At 43.2% G+C, this 20,349-nt stretch overlaps 1 protein-coding gene across 4 annotated transcripts in view; it reads right to left on the minus strand.

Annotated features, from left to right (window-relative positions):
• daam1 (dishevelled associated activator of morphogenesis 1) overlaps nucleotides 1-20,349 on the minus strand; it is a 150,686-nt gene that overhangs the window by 26,166 nt on the left and 104,171 nt on the right. For 3 of the 4 annotated variants that reach the window (XM_033027173.1, XM_033027174.1, XM_033027175.1), the window contains 6 exons: nucleotides 19,478-19,665; nucleotides 18,362-18,679; nucleotides 17,984-18,091; nucleotides 15,062-15,091; nucleotides 11,206-11,312; nucleotides 1,293-1,377 (listed from right to left, as the gene is read on the minus strand). In XM_033027173.1, the coding sequence (XP_032883064.1) occupies nucleotides 1,293-1,377; nucleotides 11,206-11,312; nucleotides 15,062-15,091; nucleotides 17,984-18,091; nucleotides 18,362-18,679; nucleotides 19,478-19,665 (836 nt within the window). The remainder of the gene's footprint in view (nucleotides 1-1,292; nucleotides 1,378-11,205; nucleotides 11,313-15,061; nucleotides 15,092-17,983; nucleotides 18,092-18,361; nucleotides 18,680-19,477; nucleotides 19,666-20,349) is intronic. The other variant, XM_033027176.1, reaches the window with a different exon arrangement.

Genomic DNA, 20,349 nt, shown 5'->3' on the forward strand with positions numbered 1-20,349 from the left:
AATAACATAATAACCATACGAGGTAATTATGCTACAGTAGATCAAGTTGAGTAAGTATGGGACACGTCTCCAGGAAAGGAATGTGAAAGAGGTCATTGGAGCAACTATTCCAACTCACAAAAACGTCATACATTTATGTAGCACGTTCAGCCAATCATGTCCATGTGGATGTTTAAGAAGGAACTGCAGATGCTGGAAAATCGAAGGTAGACAAAAATGCTGGAGAAACTCAGCGGGTGAGGCAGCATCTATGGAGCGAAAGAAATAGGCAACGTTTTGGGTCGAAACCCTTTGGGATGCTGCCTCACCTGCTTGGTTTCTCTGTTTTTGTCTACCTATGTCCATGTGAATGCCTGGAAAGTTCCATTCCCATGCTTTTTATCAATAGCCTGCATATTGCATAACTGCATTTTATCAATAATTGCATATATCCAAGTGCAAATGCAATTACAGTTTTAAAGTCACTACTGAATCTATTTCAACTGTCCTTTCTAACACTGAATTTGAGATCACAACTTGCTTCATTTAAAAAAATACCTCCTGGCCTTTTATTGTCAATTTATCTTAAATCCAAACTCTGCTTACTGACCTGGCAAGATAAATAATTGGTCTCTATTTCCGCCATCAAAGATCCTCATAATTTAGAAAAATTCAGTTCCTCCATTACCTTCGCTGTTCCAACAAGAACCATTCCAGCTCATCCTGTTTCTTCATTACTGCTTGTGCTAAAGAAAATCTTGCAAAGTAATATATTTACTGGTCTGGGAGAAGCAGCTGAAGTAGTGCTTCCCCCACCCTTCATGGTGACAGAGGTCATGGGCAGGGGCTGTGGTGGGACAAGCCATATAGTTAAAAAGACAAATTAAATCTCTAGCCAAGGTCAGTGCCAAGGCAAAATGTGGAGACATGTACATCCATGATATGGGTCGGTGGGTTAATTCACTTTAAATTGCCCTTAATGTGCAGATGAATCGGTGGGGAGCTGATGAGAATTCAGTGAGAAATAAAATGGAAATGGTGTAGGATGGATGGCTGATAGTCAGCACGGGCTTGGTGGGCCAAAGGGCCTGTGTCCTTGCTGTATCCTTCAATTACTATAATGGAAGGTCATTTCTTGCAGCCAGCCCATACTGAAACTGGGGCATTAACTCAGCTGATAATGCAGCAGCCATAAACATTTCAAAAATTGCCATGAAACATGTACTATTTCCCAATTCTCCGCTCACCACACCCTCCCCACAACAAACACACTCATTGTCAATACAGAAAGGCTGTCCAACCAGTGATGTTACCTGTTCAAGCATGTCCTTTGGCAAATCCTCTTGCTCATCCATTGTTAAAATAGCCCGTTTTATCTCATCATTGGACAGCTTTAACCTAAACAGATGACAAACATGTCAATAAGCACAATGCAGTGTTGGAAGCGATGCAAGAGTGCTAACTGTAGCTGGAAGTATAAATACTAATACTTGCACACTAATATCGTGCATTTATAGTGGCTCTCTGTTCCACAATACCGGCAAACAAAACACCTGGGGAAAAGTTTAAGCTATCAAGTAACTTTATAACAAATACTATTAGTTAGTGAACTTAAGTCTGGCATTGAATTGTAAATTGAAGAGGTTCAAATTGATAGTCAGGTTGATTGATTGGAAGATACAACATTGGAACATGCCCTTTGGCCCACTGAGACCAAGCAACCATCAATCACCTGTTCTGTTATCCCACTTTCTCACTCACTCCCGAAACACTTCAAATTGTTGAGGCCAATTAACCTACAACCCTGCACATCTTGGAGATACAGGAAGAAACCGGAGCACCCAGGTGAAACTCAAGCGGTCACAGGGAGAACGTGTCAACTCCACACAGAAAGCACCAGAGGTTCAGGGCTGAACCCTCAACTCTGGCATTGAGGCAGAAGCTCTACAATTGTGCCTTAGGAGTACAGTGAGGAACAGTTACAAAGAAAAATCTTGCTTGCATCACACAAGTTCAAACACACAAAACCAAATTATATATAAAATACACAGAAAATTTATGAGAAAGAACAGTTGTTTGCACAAAATAAACAGAAGACAAAAAGATGATTAAGTATTGGTGGCAACAAGGAGAATTCAATTCAGTCCCTCATGTTCTGGTAAAGCAGGCATCGAGTTCCAAACACATCCAGAGCACACTCTGGCTTCTATCATTATTAATCTGCTTTAAATGTTAACTTTACAGACAGTGCTCAACCTGCTCATTAGGTTCAGCATTGCCTTGTTTCAGATTTTGTATCCATCCAGTATCGCATGACTAAAGAGCTGACAAACTGGTCAATCAACTGAAACGGATGTCTGAGACAGCCCTGCTCTCACAACCCACTTGTTTGAGAAGAAAAGAGAATCATACTGGTAAACTGGTTGTTAGAAATGTACTCCATGCCAGTCTGACAAATATTCCCATACATTGACAGAATTAGGTAATCCGGAAATTTCAGTTTATGTCTTCGGGATGACAGTTCCAGAGCAGTAGAAATGTACATGTGACTCTCTGCAAGGAATGAAAGAAATGGTGCAGCAATCATGGTTCACTTTCAGTCACAAAGGACTACAGATGCTGAAATCATGGGTAACATACAAAGGAAATCAGTGGGTCAGGCAGCCTCTGTGGAGAGAATGGACAAGCAAAGTTTCTGTTCGCAGACGACACTTCTTCAGACGAATGAAATGGTTAACTTTGCTGCCTGACGGTTTCAAAGTGCTGGGATTGAAACTGCTGTGTGGAGTTTGTGTGTTCACCTCATAACTACACAGGTGCTCCAGTTTACACCCTGGAGTCAAGAGAACTGCTGGTTATTAGGTTAACTGGCAATTACAAATTGCCCCTCGTGTGCAGATGGGTGGCAGGGGAACAGGAGTTGAGATGCAGCAAAGAAAATAAGAAGATAACTAGTGGGCCAATAGGCCATCTTCCATGTTAGTTCCATTTCCAGTATATCTCCCACTTTCATCAGCATTTGAGTTTCATTTGATATAAATCTCAAGAACATTGTTAGCGTTAAATAAAAAATCCTTTCACTTTAGAATTTTAAACAGTTTTTGTGCTGGGAAAAAATGTTGAGCAAACAGCACTCGCCATTATTAAAGTATAAATTGGATGGCAACTACTGGTGAACCCATACACTCACAGTAAAGCACAAACATAGAACAATAGAGCAGAGCATGTCCATGCCAAACATTACGCCAATTTAATTTGATCTCCTCTGCCTGCACATGATTCATATCCCTCCGGGAACTTGATGGATCTGTTATATAACTATCCTGCTATATAACAAATAACATGAAATTCTATATCTGCACAAGCTCCAGAAAGATTCAGGCTACTCCATTCCAGTATAAGTAGTTTAGTTAGTTTATGATCACATGTACCGAGGTACAGTGAAAAGCTTTTTGTTATGTGCTATTCAGTCAACGGAAAGACTATACATGATTACAATCAAGTCATTCACAGTGTACAGATGTAGGATAATGGGCATAATGTTTAGAGCAAGGTAAAGTCCAGTAAAGTTAGATAGAAGATAGTCCAAGGAGGTGGATGGTAGTTCAGCACTGCTCTCTAGTTAGTGATAGGATGGTTCAGTTGCCTGATAACAGCGGGGATGAAATTGTCCCAAAATTTGACACCTGTACCTCGTGCCTGCAAATTGCCCCCTGGTATGTAGGGAGTGGCTGGGAAAGTGGGATAACATAGAACTATTGTGAATGGATGATCGATGGTCAGTATGGAATCAGTGGGCTGAAGCGTCTGTTTCCATGCTGAATTGTTCTATCTATCAGTCGATTAGGAGCAGTTGCACAACTGACGGAGCTGGAAGCAGTGTCATTGATCAGTCAATTCACGTAAATCAGAAGCTCAGCAATAATAAATCTGCAACAAATAATCTCCAGTGGAATGCTAAATGCTGTGCTCTCCTCAAAGAACTGATGATTTAATTTTGCCTTATATTCTCAGCATGCTACAGCGTCTCTGAGGCAAGATGCAACTGGGAATTATCTCCACTTGCTGCCCCAGACATTCTGTGACCAGTTGCTAGAACCTGCTCACGTCACACCTTTTAGCCACAAAAATATGTATCTTGGCAGATGAGATGCATTACTTATTAGGTGTAGTTATTTACATCATCTTAAAATAGTAACGTCTTATACTTGAGCAAAACACAAAGTGCTGGAGTAACTCAGCAGGTCAGGCAGTATCGGTGGAAGGATATAGACAGACAACGTTTCGAGTTAGGAGCCTTCATCAGACTCCACAGATGCTGCCTGAGCTACGGAATTGCACCATTTTGTTTATTTGCTCAAAATTCCAGCATCTGTAATTTTTTTCTGTTTCTACAGTTTTTCACTTGTCAACATCAGCATTATTTTTTTGCTGTTGTTGACCTTTCTGTTCTAACCAACTGTTTGTCTTTTCCATCTTTCTAAAGAGCTTCAACCAATTGACTTGATGCTGTGCCACACATTTTCCAAAGTGTTTCACACAGATAAACAAATCATGACTACAGTATTATCAATAATAAACTTTCAGCTGATCTTGCCAATTCCTCCAATGGAAAAAGTACCTGTTTATATCAGGCTTTAAAGGTAAAGTTTGAAGAGCGCTGTCCCATAGTGGAGACACAAGGAACTGCAGAACACAAAGTGCTGGAGTAACTCAGCGGGTCAGGCAGTACCTCTGAAGGGTCCCGACTCAAAACATTGCCCATCCACGCCCTCCAGATGCCGTGCCTGAGTAGCTAAGTTACTCCAGCACTTTGTGGGGCCTCTTTGTCCCACGGTAGAGTTTCATTCAAGAGGCATTTTGACAGGACAATAACAGCGAAGGTCTTCATCAATGATTCTTGCTGCTTCCAATTCGCCTGTGGTTCCCAAAAACAGAAAACTTATCTTACAATATTCACCCCTCAGTGTCCTAATTTTACAGAAATGTACGTTTAAAAATGCTTCTTGAAATTAACAAAAGAACTAGTAATAATTTGCAATCTCCAGGTAAAGTCAAGAGAGATCTGAGTCCCTCCCAGATGATTCCTTCCAAACACAAGAAAATAAAATGTTAAAAAATGTCATATTATAAATATTAAACTGTTGTCATAAAGTACAACTATGTATCAGTACCAATGTTTGTTATCTGGCCTTAAATACAGATTACATACTCTTTTTTCATTCAAACATCCAATATCCAGTTTACTGCTAACCAAAGATGGACACAAAAAGCTGGAGTGACTCAGTGGGACAGGCAGCATCTCTGGAGAGAAGGAATGGGTGACGTTTCAGGTCGAGACTCTACTAATCCTTCTCGGTAGTAACCACTTCTCTCTGCACTTCCCGGGGTTACTCCCTTCCCCACTCCTGCTAAATCATCTTCCTACTTTCATTAAGCAGCTGCACTATTGTTGCGCTGGAAGTTACTTCAGCAACAGGAAACACCGTGAGGCACGAGGGAGAGGCACGGACCCTCTCAGCATCCTGAACGCCGATGAAGGAAATGGATTGCTTTCACCGAGGCCAAGAAAGCCGAGATGCCAACACTGCCTTTGCAATCACAAGCCTGCAGCAACAGTGTTAGGAACTGCAGCAGCAAAGGAAGGCGAGATAACAAATGCAACAACTGAACAGATGGCAGTGATGGCTGGCTTCAGCTGAATGGTCTAGTCTCATATTCAGTCTCTTCACACTCATTAGTGAGAAGTGGTAACACCAACTATGACTATTTAACAATGCTATAGATACGAATGAAAGATATGACTTGGATTATATACTAATGAATAAAATTCGCCACACACTCCCTCATCTAAACCAAAGAAAGGTGGAAAAATAAAAATCAATTCCCAGAAAACTAATATATTATCCCTGTTAATACTGAGGCAGCAATGACGTTTTAATGATAATGATAACCACCAGGATATCAATGACAAATCATTAAACGTATTTACAACTGAAACTAAAATGCCCACAAGGGTGGCACAGTGGCGCAGCTGGTAGAGCTGCTGCCTCACAGCGCCAGAAACCCGGGTTCAATCCTGACCATGGGTGCCGTCAGTATGGAGTATACAAGTTCTCCCTGCACCCACTTGGATTTCCTCCGGGTGCTCCGGTTTCCTCCCACATCCCAAAGACGTGCGTGTTTATAGATTCATCGGTCTCGGTAAAATGCCTCTAGTTTGTAGGGCATGGATGAGAAATTAGATAGCATAGAACTAGTATGAATGGGTGATTGATAGTTGGCTTGCACCTGGTGGGCCAAAGAGCCTGTCTCCATGCTGTATCTCTAAACTAAACTAAAACATTTTCAACAGTGATACTCTGGGGAAGATAGCAGAGTTGATTAAACCCCTTGTTGCAAGGTAGAACAGTCAATACAGACCCTCTGTTGACAGAAGTATGAATTTAACTTGCTGTGACAATGACCTTCTCAAGGGTGCATTCACAGCAGAGTCATTACGTCATGGAAAGCAAACAAAGCAACACTATTCAACATTGAAACAGAAAGCAGCAGATAGGCACTTGCTTGACTGGAACAAGAAGTCAAACACTACATGACAAAAAGATGGCAAATAAAGCAAGGAATACAAAATAAAGTGCAGATCTGTTTAAACATGGACAAATAATTGAAAATGCATCATACCGCTGGGGTGTAAACTACCCAAGCGAAATATGAGTTGCTGCTCCTTCAATTTGCGCTGGGCCTCACTCTGGCAATGGCGGAGGCCCAAGACAGAAAGGTCGGATTCGGAATGGGGAGTTGAATAGCTGAGCCACCGGGAGATCAGATTGGTTATTGCGAACTGAGCGGAGGTGTTGGGTGAAGCGATCACCAAGTCTGCGCTTGGTCTCACCGATGTGGAGAAGTTGACGACTGGAACAGCGGATGCAGTAGATGAGGTTGGAGGAGGTGCAGGTGAACCTCTGCCTCACCTGGAAAGACAGTTTGGATCCTTGGATGGAGTCGAGGGGGGAGGTAAAGCAACAAGTGTAGCATTTCCTGCGGTTGCAAGGGAAAGTACCTGGGGAGGGGGTGGTTTGGGTGTGAAGGGACAAATTGACCACGGAGTTATGGAGGGAATGGTCTCTGTGGAAAGCCGAAAGGGGAGGAGATGGGAAGATGTGGCCAGTGGTGGGATCCCGTTGGAAATGGCGAAAATGTCGGTGGATTATATGTTGTATGCGACAGCTGGTAGGGTGGAAGGTGAGGACAAGGGGGACTCTGTCCTTGATACGAGTAGGGGGATGGGGAGTGAGAGCAGAGCTGTGGGATATAGAGGAGACCCTGGTGAGAGCCTCATCAATAATAGAAGAGGGGAACCCCCATTCCGTAAAGAATGAGGACAGCTCCAATGCCCTGGTGTTGAACACCTCATTCTGGGTGCAGATGCGGCGTAGACGGAGGAATTGGGAGTAGTGGATAGAGTCCTTACAGGAAGCAGGGTGGGAAGAAGTGTAGTCCAGATAGCCATAGGAGTCAGTGAGTTTGCAGTAGATGCGGTCAGTAGTCTGTTATCTGCGATGGAGTTGGTGGGTTCTAGAAACGGTACGGAGATGTCGGACATGGTCCAGGTGAACTTGAGTGCTGGATGGAAGTTAGTGGTGAAATGGATGAAGATAGTGAGTTCTGCATGGGTGTAGGAGGTAGCACCAATTCAGTCGTCAATGTAGCGGAGGTAGAGTTCGGGGATATGGCCATGGTACGCCTGAAACAAGGATTGTTCGACGTACCCTACAAAGATGCAGGCATAGCTTGGCCCATGCGCATGCCCATAGCATTTTATCGGGGATAAGGCCACGGTACGCCTCAAACAAGGTTTTCGGGGATAGGGCCACGGTACGCCTCGAACAAGTAATAGTCAGTTTCCTGTGTGCCGACATAGTTTGAGAATAAAACGCAGCGTGCTGGAGGAACACAATGGGACAGGCAGCATCTGTGGAAGAAGGATAGGCGATGTTTCAGGTCGGGACAGACGATGTTTCAGTTCGGGACCTTTCTTCAGTCTGTTCATTCCTTCCTCAGATGCTGCCTGACCTCCTGACCAGGCATTGTGTTTGGCTCAAGATTCCAGCATTTGCAGCTCCTTGTGTCTATAAATATATTTATTTGTGCAGCTGAAAAATCCATTTTGAAGCAAGCAAACTCTCAGCCAAACCAAAACCTTGGTCTTTTGCCCGTCAGTGGGAGAGTTGTTAAATGTTCTTTCTGCAGGGCAACAAGTAATATAGCCCTTGTGTCATTCAGCACATGTTCATTGCTCTGATCCGTCTGAGATACTATCGGGATATTCATTTGATGCATTTTTTTCTAAAAACCAGGCCACCACTCAGGACAGTGAAGATGGTTATCAAGAGTTACAGCAGGGTCTTGATCAGCTGGGCAAGTGGGCTGAGGAATGGCAAATGGAGTTTAATTCAGATAAGTGCGAGTTGTTGCCTTTTGGGAAGTCAAACCAAGGTAAGACTTTCACAATGAAAGGTAGGGCGCTGGGAAAGATGTAGAGCAGGGGGACTTAACTGAACATGTTACAGCTGAACAAAACGTTGGTGAGGTTGCATATGGAGTATCATGTACAGTTTTGGTCACCCAGCTTTAGGGAAGATACCATTAATCTGGAAAGAATGGATGTTGGGGGAGTCCAGAACCAGGGGCCACAGTTTAAGAATAAGGGGTAAGCCATTTAGAACGGAGACGAGGAAACACTTTTTCTCACAGAGAGTTGTGAGTCTGTGGAATTATCTGCCTCAGAGGGCGTTGGAGGCCAGTTCTCTGGATACTTTCAAGAGAGTGCTAGATAGGGGTCTTAAAGATAATGGAGTCAGGGGATATGGGGAGAAGGCAGGAATGGGGTACTGATTGGCCTACTCCTGCACCTATTGTCTATTAACACAGTAAAGATTTGCGAGGATTTTACAAGGAACAACTGAGTCATGGACAGATTCGGAAGGCTAGGACTTTATTTCTTGAAGTGTAGGAGACTGAAGGCTGATCTTATAAAGGTGTATAAAATCATCAGGGCAATTGTGTTAATGTATAAATTATTTTCCCCAGGGTAATTGTTAAAGAAGTTATGCTTTCTACATAATTACGTAGTAGACTTATGTATAGAGTTGACACAAGGAACCGCAGAAACTGGTTTACAAAAGAGGCACAAAGTGCTGGAGAAATGGTACGGTGGTATAACGGTAGAGCTATTGCTTTGCAGTGCCAGAGACCCGGGTTCAATTCTGACTATGGATGCTTGTCTGTACGGAGTTTGTACCTTCTCCCCGTGACCTGCAGGGTTTTCTGCGAGATGTTCGGTTTCCTCCCACACACCAAAGACGTACAGGTTTGTAGGTTAATTGGCTTGGTATAAATGTTTAAAAAATTCTCTCTAGTGTTTGTGGAGTAGTGTTAATGTGCGGGGATCGCTGGTCGGTGCGGACTCAGTGGGCCAAAGGGCCTGTTTCCACCATAGAGAACATTGGTAGGTAATGTTTCGGGTCAAGACCCTTCTTCAGGCTGATTGCAGTGGGGGTAGAACGCTGGACGAGAAGTGTGGGTGGGCGAGAGATTGGTAGATTGGTGGAAAAAGATTGACAGATCGTTCAACAGTCACACTCCCACAAATCAAGGAGAGAAATCATGAGTTACACATTTTAAACAAAGAGAAACTCTTCATGAATAAAACAAATATCTGCAGCAAAGCACAAAGTGCTGGAGGAACTAAGCATGTCAGGCAGCATCTGTGGAGGATGGACAGATAACATTTTGGGTCAGGACCCATCTACAGGCTCAAGATTTCTTCGTGTTGGAACATGATATGTGAAATATTCTCAAATACGCGACTGTTATTCATTGGTCAAAAGGATCAGTCAGCGACATTGACAAAACCATAAAAAAAGACAAAACATTAGAAGTCACTGTTCAAATGTTGCTTTCCCAATCTCAGTACATCTCAAAGCACTTGGCTGCCAATTGCAGCTTTTGAGTTTTGTGTTTCCGTAATTTGTACTCCCACATACTCAATATTTCATCAGCATCGCAATAAAAATAAAGCTGAACGTGCAAGTTAAACAAATGTAAATTTAAACAGGCACACAAAACGTACATTTGACAACACAGTAAATAGCACACAAATGGTTTTGATGAGCAAACACAGAGGTCAATTAAAAGGCAACAAAAGATATGATCTTGTTGAAAGCAATCAGCTGCAGAATCACAAGCTATTGATTTCCTTTCTAACGCTAGCAACTTGACTGTGTAACAGTTCCTAAAATCAAAAGTAATAAATGCATGAAGAAAGGAAACCTGGTGTGGCTTGTCTTTAAAGTGTCTGAGTAAATTCAAAGAAACATTAATTATTTTTGTAATCATGAAAAATAGAACTTTCTGGGTGGCACAGTGGCAGAGCTGGTAGAGCTTCTGCCTCACAGCATCAGAGATCCAGGTTTGATCCTGACCTCAGGTGCTGCCTTTGTGGAGTTTGCATGTTCTTCCTGTGATCAAGTGGGTTTCTTCCAGTGGATCTGGTTTCCTCCCACATCCCAAAGACATGCGGGTTTCTAGGTTAAGTGCATGGGGCATAGATGTGAAAGTGGGATAACATAGAGCTAGTGTAAACAGATGATCAATGGTTGGCATGGATTCAGTGGACCAAAGGGCCTGTTTCTCAGCTACATCTCCAAACAATACTAAAAATAAACTGTCATTTCTCTACTGCAAGCATCTCCAGATGTTCATCAGGGGTTCCATCACCAGTGGCGGTGCTCATGGTACCACAGTTTCTACTTGATCTTCTGTGATACGCAACAAATGGAAATGAGTTATAAACTGGGGATGCCAGAGATCCAGGTTCAATCCTGACCTTCGGTGCTGTCTGTGTGGAGCTTGTACGTTCTCCCTGTGATCTTGTGGGTGTCTTGCGGGTGCTCCGGTTTCTCTCCACATCCCAAAGACTTGTGGGTTTGTAAGTTAATTGGCCTTTGAATATTACCCCTAACGTGTAGGGAGTGGATGCGAAAGTGGGATAACACAGAACTAGTGTGAACAGGTGTGGACTCGATGGGCCAAAAAGAATGTTTTCCATGCTGTATCTTTCAATCATTTAATTATTACTGGAATCTATAATGTGCATGCAAGAAAATAAAAATTAATCATTAAAAAATTGAGGTTTCCTGTGCCATATCAGAAAACCGTTACCTGGACAGAAGAATATTGCAATTCTGGGCTCTTCTCCCGTCTATCACGGATAATTCTTTGACTTTCTTGGTAGAATTCAATGTGTCTTCATTGGATTCTGTCTCTTTCTGTGGTCCAAAAAAATACAAGGAGGCATTAGAGAACATGAACCAAAAATATTCCGTAGCCTAATAAACTATTTATTTAACATCTCCAACACCTATTTGTAAATGAATGCAAGGAGGCAGCACGGTTGCATATTCCTTAATATTTGGATTGATCTACGAAGATAAATGCCATTTTCAAGTTTGATAAACTCAGGACACGGATCAAGTGAGAAAGGACTATTCTTGCTGATGCAAAACAACTTGCATGAGCATCTCTTATCTCAGATATGCAACTATGACAAAGAGTGTAAAGAGAAAATGCAATGAAGTCCACACACGTGGATCTTTAACACATGGCAAAGCCCAAATGGATACAAGCATTCTTAATTTACAAATTCCTTAACAATTTCAGGAAATAGGAACTCCATGGTTAAAACTAGCCTTTGTGCACAGGTCAAGCTATGCCAATGTGATCCCAAAATCATGCAAATATCATTCAAAATTATTTTTTTTACTTCAAGAAATTAAAAACAAGAACTTAAAACGCATTGACTGCATTCTAAGTTCCCTCTGACATATTTACACTGAAATCAATTTGGCTTTGGCATGGAAAAGTTTGCTAATTTTGTATCAAATCATTGTGTACATCTTATTATTCCTGTTATAGATTAGTACCCAATTATATATTTTTAAATCAAGACTTCTTATCCCTTTATATCCTTATTATAAAGTAACATTAATTGGAATAATATTTTTCAAACCTGGGAGCCTTTGTCTCCCAGGGTGGAAATATCAAGGACTAGAGGGAATAGCTTTAAGATGAAAGGGGCCAGGGATGTGCAGTCAGGGGAGGCAGAGCCTCACCTGTCATATTCCCAAAGAAAATAGCTGTTAAGAAAAGTAAAGAAAAATAATAATAAGATAAAATAAATATATATATTTTTCCACTGATCTGTTATAAATGCCTTTTCTATATGTCTATCATTTTTTATAGACAAAATCGTCAAGTTTGCGCAGCTTGGCTGCAAATACAGGGAGAGATGAGAGGTGAGGCAGCGACGAGCTGAGCCTCCCCTCTGATTGCGCAACCCCTCAGAAACTGCATGGAGCGCAGGCAATAAGCGTCTGCCTGTTACCATCTCTATGTACATCACCAATGTCAAGGACTAGAGGGAATAGCTTTAAGATGAAAGGGGCCAGGGATGTGCAGTCAGGGGAGGCAGAGCCTCACCTGTCATATTCCCAAAGAAAATAGCTGTTAAGAAAAGTAAAGAAAAATAATAATAAGATAAAATAAATATATATATTTTTCCACTGATCTGTTATAAATGCCTTTTCTATATGTCTATCATTTTTTATAGACAAAATCGTCAAGTTTGCGCAGCTTGGCTGCAAATACAGGGAGAGATGAGAGGTGAGGCAGCGACGAGCTGAGCCTCCCCTCTGATTGCGCAACCCCTCAGAAACTGCATGGAGCGCAGGCAATAAGCGTCTGCCTGTTACCATCTCTATGTACATCACCAAAGTCAAGGACTAGAAGGAATAGCTTTAAGATGAAAGGGGCCAGGGATGTGCAGTCAGGGGAGGCAGAGCCTCACCTGTCATATTCCCAAAGAAAATAGCTGTTAAGAAAAGTAAAGAAAAATAATAATAAGATAAAATAAATATATATATTTTTCCACTGATCTGTTATAAATGCCATTTCTATATGTCTATCATTTTTTATAGACAAAATCGTCAAGTTTGCGCAGCTTGGCTGCAAATACAGGGAGAGATGAGAGGTGAGGCAGCGACCTGTCATATTCCCAATGAAAATAGCTGTTCTATGTTTCTTCTATGTTTCTATGTAATGTTTGTAAACCCCTTCATTACATGTCCTCACCTTCCATAGTCCAGGTAACGTATTTCACATGTAAATATATTAAATTTAGGCTCGCTGGTCTCATCATAAAACTGCAATGAAAAAGCACCAGGGGAGGCAGCGATCACATCTGCCTCACAAGGGGGCATGTCTTGAGCCCAGTGGTGGAAGAGCAAGCGTCAATTACGTAGGCTCAGCCCACGTAATTAACGCTACCTCACTCTCCCTCCAAGTTAACTAACTTCAGCAGTCGGTGAGCGCGGCGGCCCGGGGCTGCTCTTAGTGTTGTTACCGGTTAGATCCCTCAAATTGTCAGAGCCGAGACATCACTGGGCCGCCATGAGGAAGGGTGCAATGGTGCGGTGGGGGGTTCGGCGGCAGTCAGAATGGGACGGCTGCGGGTTATAACGTGCCATCGTTCCTCTCTCCCTTCTCTCTCTCCCCTTCTCTCTCTCCCCCTTTCCTCTCTTGCCATTCTCTCTCTCCCCATTCTCTCACTCCCCCTTTTCTTTCTCTCACCCTTCTCTCTCTCCCCCCCTCCCTTCTCTCTCTCTCTCTTTGTCCTCTCTCCCTTCTCTCTCTCTCTCTCTCTCTCTCTCTCTCCCTTCCCTTCTCTCTCGCCCTCCTCTCTCTCTCTCTCCTCTCTCTCTCTCTCTCCCTCCATTCTCTTCTCTCTCTCTCCCTCCATTCTCTTCTCTCTCTCTCCCTTCTCTTCTCTCTCCCTCCCTCCCAGCCACGGCACCACCCTCTCTCTCCTCGGGGAGACGCGGTGATCAATACAGGGAGGGCCGGGCCACTGAGACTAGCCAGTGCCTCCCCAGCCATTGACCTCACCGCACTTCACTGAAAGGGGCAAGGGTTAAAGGACTTATGCGGGACAAGTTTGTGTTTCAAACCCAAAGTGGTGTGTGCCTGGAACACACTGGCAAGGGTGGTGGTGGATGCAGATACGATCGTGGCATTTAAGAGGATTGTAGCCAGGTACATGGATATGCTGGGAATGGATCACGCACTGCCAGAGGAGATTAGTTTAATTTGGTATCATATTGGGCACAGGTATTATGGGCTGAAGGGCCTGTTCTTATGCTGTACTGTTCTATGTTCTGTCATATATAATAGGAGCTCTAGCATTCTAAAAATATTCCATACACAGGCAGAGGAGATCAGTTTAACTTGGTATCATATTTGGCACTGATATTGTGGGTTGAAGGGCTTGTTCCTGTTCTATGTTTTATGTTCATTATGATAACAAGTATTCCCAAATTATTTCTGATATTAAACTGCAATACAACAGTGCAATAAGTGGTATGTTGCTTAAAAAGATGACAGTAATTGATGACACAAGGAACTACCAATGCAAATTAACAAAAGAAGACACAAGAAGACACAAAGTGCTGGAATAACTCAGCGGGTCAGGCAAAATCTCTGGAGAAATCAGTCTGAAGAAGTGTCCCGAGCTGAATCGTCACCTGTCCGTTCCCTCCACTGACACTGCCTGACCTGTTGAGTTACTCCAGCAGTTTGTGTTTTACCGAATAACAATCGTGCTGGTCTTTCCATCCCCCACACCCACACCCGCCCCCTCCAACCCCTGTCTCCTTCCACCTAAACCTTCCCTCTGACTGCATTTCACTTCATTTCTCTCCATATCCCTGGAGAAAGAGTAAATTGCATACAGTTCTCCAGGGCTGCTGCCTGACCTGCTGAGTTACATCAGCATCTTGTATCTTTTTTTTCAAACAGTAATTTATGTTAATAATGATACAAATTTTGAACTAAATATAGTACACAAAACTGTTCAAGTGCTCATGACCAAATCTGACTTCAATATGCATTTTCACCATTATAAACATCATGTTGCACTTTGTACAAGCAGAGTCCTCGCATTGTATTAAAAGCACATGCTTACCTGCTTAGAGTGATTGCTCAGATAGAAATCCTGAAGTGCAGGCCAAGGCAAAAGGAGGACAACAGGTAGCATCAGTTAATAGCAATGAAAAAATAAACTGCAGTTCAGAAAATGTTGCAAAGTGGAAAATGAGACAGCACAATTGTACAGATACATTATTTTCAAAGCAAAATGTGATTGAAGGCATACCAGCATCAAGCAAGAATATCAACTGCATTCATTAACCCTTTCACCATCACAAGGAAAGGTATTTTGCAAAATATTAGGTTCAAATGGATCTTGATACTGACATTGATATCAAATTTTTGTTAAAGAAAGAGCTGCTGGAAAAATCAAAGGTAGATAAAAAAGGATCTCGACCCGAAACGTCGTCTATCCCTTCTCTCCATAGATGCTGCCTCACCCGCTGAGATTCTCCAGCATTTTTGTCTACCTTTGATATCAAAGTAGTATGTTTTAATAATAATAATTGTAGGATCGCAATATATATGTATAAAATTCCAATGGTCTTGTGAACAAGATTGAAATGTCAATACCCCACTGACAAGAGTCAGAATAAAGTTTTATAGGAGTTTACAGGGGTCCCTGATGTTGAAAGGGTTCAAGCAACATAAATGATCAAGCAGTATTCTCCATATTATAATGCAAAAGCTATTACATGCAAATCAGTGTCCATTTAACAAGCCACGTAATTTCTGCAATATCAATTCATTGTATTACGATGACGGATGAAACACATAAACAGCTTTCAAAATAGCAAAAGGAAAATAATTAGCTTGAAATTCAAAGTGAGCAAAATCAGAGATAGGCTGGAAAGAAGATTATTTTTGACCTGTTGTCTCAATGCTTTCTCTTTGCTGGAAGATATTACATCTGATCACAGCCACCCTAATTCTCAACCACCTGCAATAATCATTTGTTCATTTTTCCCCCACAAATTCTGCAATAACTTCAGCCACAAATATTTGTTTTCTGCACTCGATCAGAGAAAATCTGCTAATCTCTTTCTCCCTCAGTAGTGAGGATCTCCTATTAATGACTATCAGTATATCACTATACACAAGATGTTGACACAAGGGACTGCAGACTCTGGTTTATCAAAAAAGTGGTAGCGCAATCCAGCCGAACTGGTAGCTACTCTGGGGAACATGGGTAGAAGTTTGACAGACGATTATATCCGAGATGCTCTCATTCTTTAGAGAACAGGTTTCCCCCAATCTATAAGAGATAGGTCCCTCACACGTCTCCTCTGTGCCCCACAGTTCTGCTCACGCTTCCTCTCCTCCCAGATGCAACAAGGACAGTTCCCCTAGTCCCTATCTTTCACCCCACCATCCAACACATCATCCTCCAACATTTCCATCACCTCCAACATGATCCCACCACTAATCATATCTTCCCATCTCCACCACTTTCCATCTTCTGCTGAGACCGCTCCCTCCACAACTCCTTGGTTCACTCATCCCTCCCCACACAAACCAGTGTGAAGCTCCCCAGTTACTTTCCCCTGCAACCACAGGAGATGCAACACCTGTCCTTATACCTCCTCGCTTGACTCCATCTAGGAACCCCGACAGTCCTTCCAGGTGCGACTGAGGTTCACATGCACCTCCTCTAACCTCATCTACTGTATCCAATGTTATCGACGTTGGCTCTTGTACATTAGCGAGACCAAACGTAGACTCGGGGACCATTTCGCTGAACACGCGCTCAGTCCGCCAAGGCCTACTGGATCTTCCCATACTGATCATTTGGTCCTGGGCCTCCCCCATTGTGCAGTGTGAGGCCCAACTGCAAATTGGCAACCACTACAAAGACTATTTCCCCTCTCGTTGCTTCCACCCACCCCCCCCCCCCCCCTCACTTGACCTCCCCCATCCTAAAAGTCAGTTAATCAGTTCCAGCTTGTGTATCTCTCTTAGACTCACAACATCCCGAGCCAACAACTGGTTAATGAGGTCTGAGGTCATGTGTTGCCGGCCCTGTTTGTCCTGGTGGTTTCTTGATTCAGTCTCCCACCCCCCCCCCCCCCCCTCCCAATCAATCTGACGAAGGGTCCCGACCCAAAATTTCTTCTATCCGTTTTATCCAGAGATGCTGCCTGACTCACTGAGTTACTCTGTATAAAGCATCCTGTCAGATTCCATGACATCTTGGTTTGGGAACTGTTCTGCCCAAGACCTCAAGAAGTTGTAGTGAGTTGTGAATGTAGCCCAGTCCATCACACAGACCAGACTCCCCACCACTGACTCCATCTACACTTCACACTGGTTTGGAAAAGCAGCCAACATAATCAAAGACCTTTCTCACCCTGGTAGAAGATACAGAAGCTGGAAAGCACACACTACCAGACTCAGGAATAGCTTCTTCCCCTCCATTATTAGGCTTCTGAATGTGAATGGTCCTTCCAGAAGCTAGGGTTGTTCTCATTGTGAACTTTGTCTCTGGAACTACTGTGCTACAATGTGTCGGTATGGCCGCTGAGCAAAGGGGACTGACTAATGAGGCATGAGGGAGGAGCTAGCCAAAGTTGACTGGAAAGGGACCCTAGCAGGAATGACGGTGGAACAACAATGGCAGGAATTTCTGGGAATAATTTGGAAATTGCAGGACCTTTTCAATGAGATTAGGAGGAAGAGATAGCCATGTTTGAATGGCAGAGTAGACTAGATGGGCCAAATGGCCTAATTCTACTCCTTATCATATGATCTTATGATGCTGAGAACTATATGTTGCACTTTGTAACTTTCCGTTCACTCTACCTATTGCACTTGAGTTTGGTTAGATTGTCTTTATGTATTGTATTATCTGATTGGATTGGATAGCCTTTAAAACAAAGCTTTTCACTTTACCTCAGTACATGTGACAATAATATACCAACCCAAACACTCAAATTGAACGGGAACTACCTCATTGAATTACCTGTTGCCTTTGGTATGCAGAGAATGTCTTTTCAAGGTCTTCCAAGTCAAGTACTTTAAAAACCTTCAAATCATCAATATCCTTCCAGATAGTTTCCCCAAGTTTGTTCTGTTCATGAAACAAACAAAAACTGTGATAACCAGTTCAAAAGACAATTTAGTATTCTACAATTTCCACACAAAATTAAACATTCATTTTTTTCAAGATGTTAACTGGAATTATATTGCAAGCTTATTTAAGCCTGTACGGACAATAAGAAACATTCTGTGCAAAAATGATTCAGCAAAATCTAAATTCAAGGATTGATACAATAAAATATTTTCATACATTAAACAGAAGTCTCCACTGTAACTTCTGCATTAGCCATGCACAGCTCACCTCTGGTAACTTGGACCAGTTGAAGGATTTTAAAGCGTTTCCTGGTTGAGGGATATTTTTCTTCATGTTCCCTGGACCCAGAGGGGCTCCTGGTGGGGGTAGCACACCACCCAAGGGTGGCATTCCTGGAGGGGGAGGGGGACCTCCTGGAGGCAGGGGTGGTGGAGGCGGGGGCATTCCCCCAAACAATGGGAGGGGAGGGGCACAGGGAGGACGCGGAGGACCCCCGATGGAACCGAGTGCAGAGTGAGGCAGGGGTCCACCGGGGGCTCCCGGAGATGAGAGGGGGGCGCCCGGAACTCCCGAGAACCTGGCTCTCTGAAATCAAAACAGAAATTGGAAAATAAATTATCAGAAACGAGATCATTTTCAACACTTGGACAAAATTATAACAAAAACAGGCTGTATTAATATGTTATACAAAACACAAAGGAACTCAATGGATAAGGCAGCACATGCGGAAGGAATGGATAGCCGCCGTTTCTGGTCGGGATCCTTCTTCAGGATCCATTTCCCTGCACAAATATAGTCTGACCCTCTAAAATCCTCCAGTAAACTGCTTTTAACTATATCTAGGGGGAGACAGCTGCAAAAGGTGGGGCGGGACAGAGCCTGGCGAGTGATAGTGGGGGGGGGGGGGGGGGGGGGGGGTGAAAGTGAGCGCCAAAAGCTAGAGGTGCAATGCAGGCAAAAAGGTATCAGATAAGTGGAGACAAGTGAAATGTAAAGTCGGTGGGAGTAATATAGGTGGAAAGGGATATGGGAGGGGGCGAATGGCAGGGGGCAAACAACACAATGGTTGTTTGGTAAGACACAAAATACTAGAGTAATTCGGTGGGTCAGGCAAGATCTGTGAAGAGAGTGGACAATAACATTTTGAGTCGAGACCATTAGTCAGAATGTTTGTAGGTGGCGGTACGGAGAAGGGGGAAGGGGAGCTGGAACGAGAGGTGGGGGCAGGACAAAGCCTGGCAAGTGATAGCTATTTTACATTTTTTTGTCACTATAATCAGAGGAAATGTTTTTGATTTTTCAATAATATTGTGTAAATTAAGTGTATTCATTGTGCCGTGTTACAAAAGGCAGTAAAACGTGCTCAGTTGCACGAGAACTTGCATTGCTTAGATCCTGGATCTGGGCTGAGAGATCAGCTGCCTGTTTCTTTGCAGCTTTGTGCTCCTGAGATTCTTTTTCCAGTTTTTCTTTCATTTTATTCAGTGTCTGCATCATGTCCTCCTTCTCCTGTGTCTTAGCTTCACACTCCCTCTCCTTTTTCTCCAGCTTCTGTAGCAGCTCATTGTGCTCTGGAAACAGAGAGACCTTTGAGATGCGTGATCAATAAAAGCAAAGCCCGACCTCCATTTCAAATAATGGCTACTACTGATTTGCAGACAGCAGGGGCGATTGTTATTCTCGTGAGTCAAGACTGCTAACTTCATGGGAGTCCTCACCTCAGATGTCTCAGGTGCTGTTCCTGCTGAAACCCATACAAAACATCTGGGCGGCACAGGTGCTGCTTCATGGTGTCAGAATCCTAGGTTCGACCGTCACCTCTCAGTATGAAGTTTGCACATTCTCACTGTGACCATGTGGGTTTGCTCCCACATCCCAAAGACATGCGGGATTGTAGCTTAATTGAAGTTTGTAAAATAAAATTACCCGAATGTGCAGGGAGTGGAAGAGAAAGCGAGATAACATATTACTAATGCGAAAGGTGTTCAATGGTCGGCATGGACCCAATGGGCCGAAGGTTCCTGTTCCTATGCTGCATCTCTGAACTAAACTAAAATATGCACTGGTTTTTCTGTAATGCAATCTTAACCCGTTCCTGGTCTCGACTCACACAAAAGTCATGCAGCACCACTGAGGGTGGCGCAGTGGCACATCTAGTAGAGCTGCTGCCTCTAATGCCACAGCCTCTGCAAGGACTCAATGGGCCGAAGCGTGGACTCAGTCTCCATAATGCAATTCTAAACAAACTAAAATCA

This window comes from Amblyraja radiata, chromosome 9, assembly GCF_010909765.2.
Source record: "Amblyraja radiata isolate CabotCenter1 chromosome 9, sAmbRad1.1.pri, whole genome shotgun sequence".
NCBI lineage: Eukaryota > Metazoa > Chordata > Chondrichthyes > Rajiformes > Rajidae > Amblyraja > Amblyraja radiata.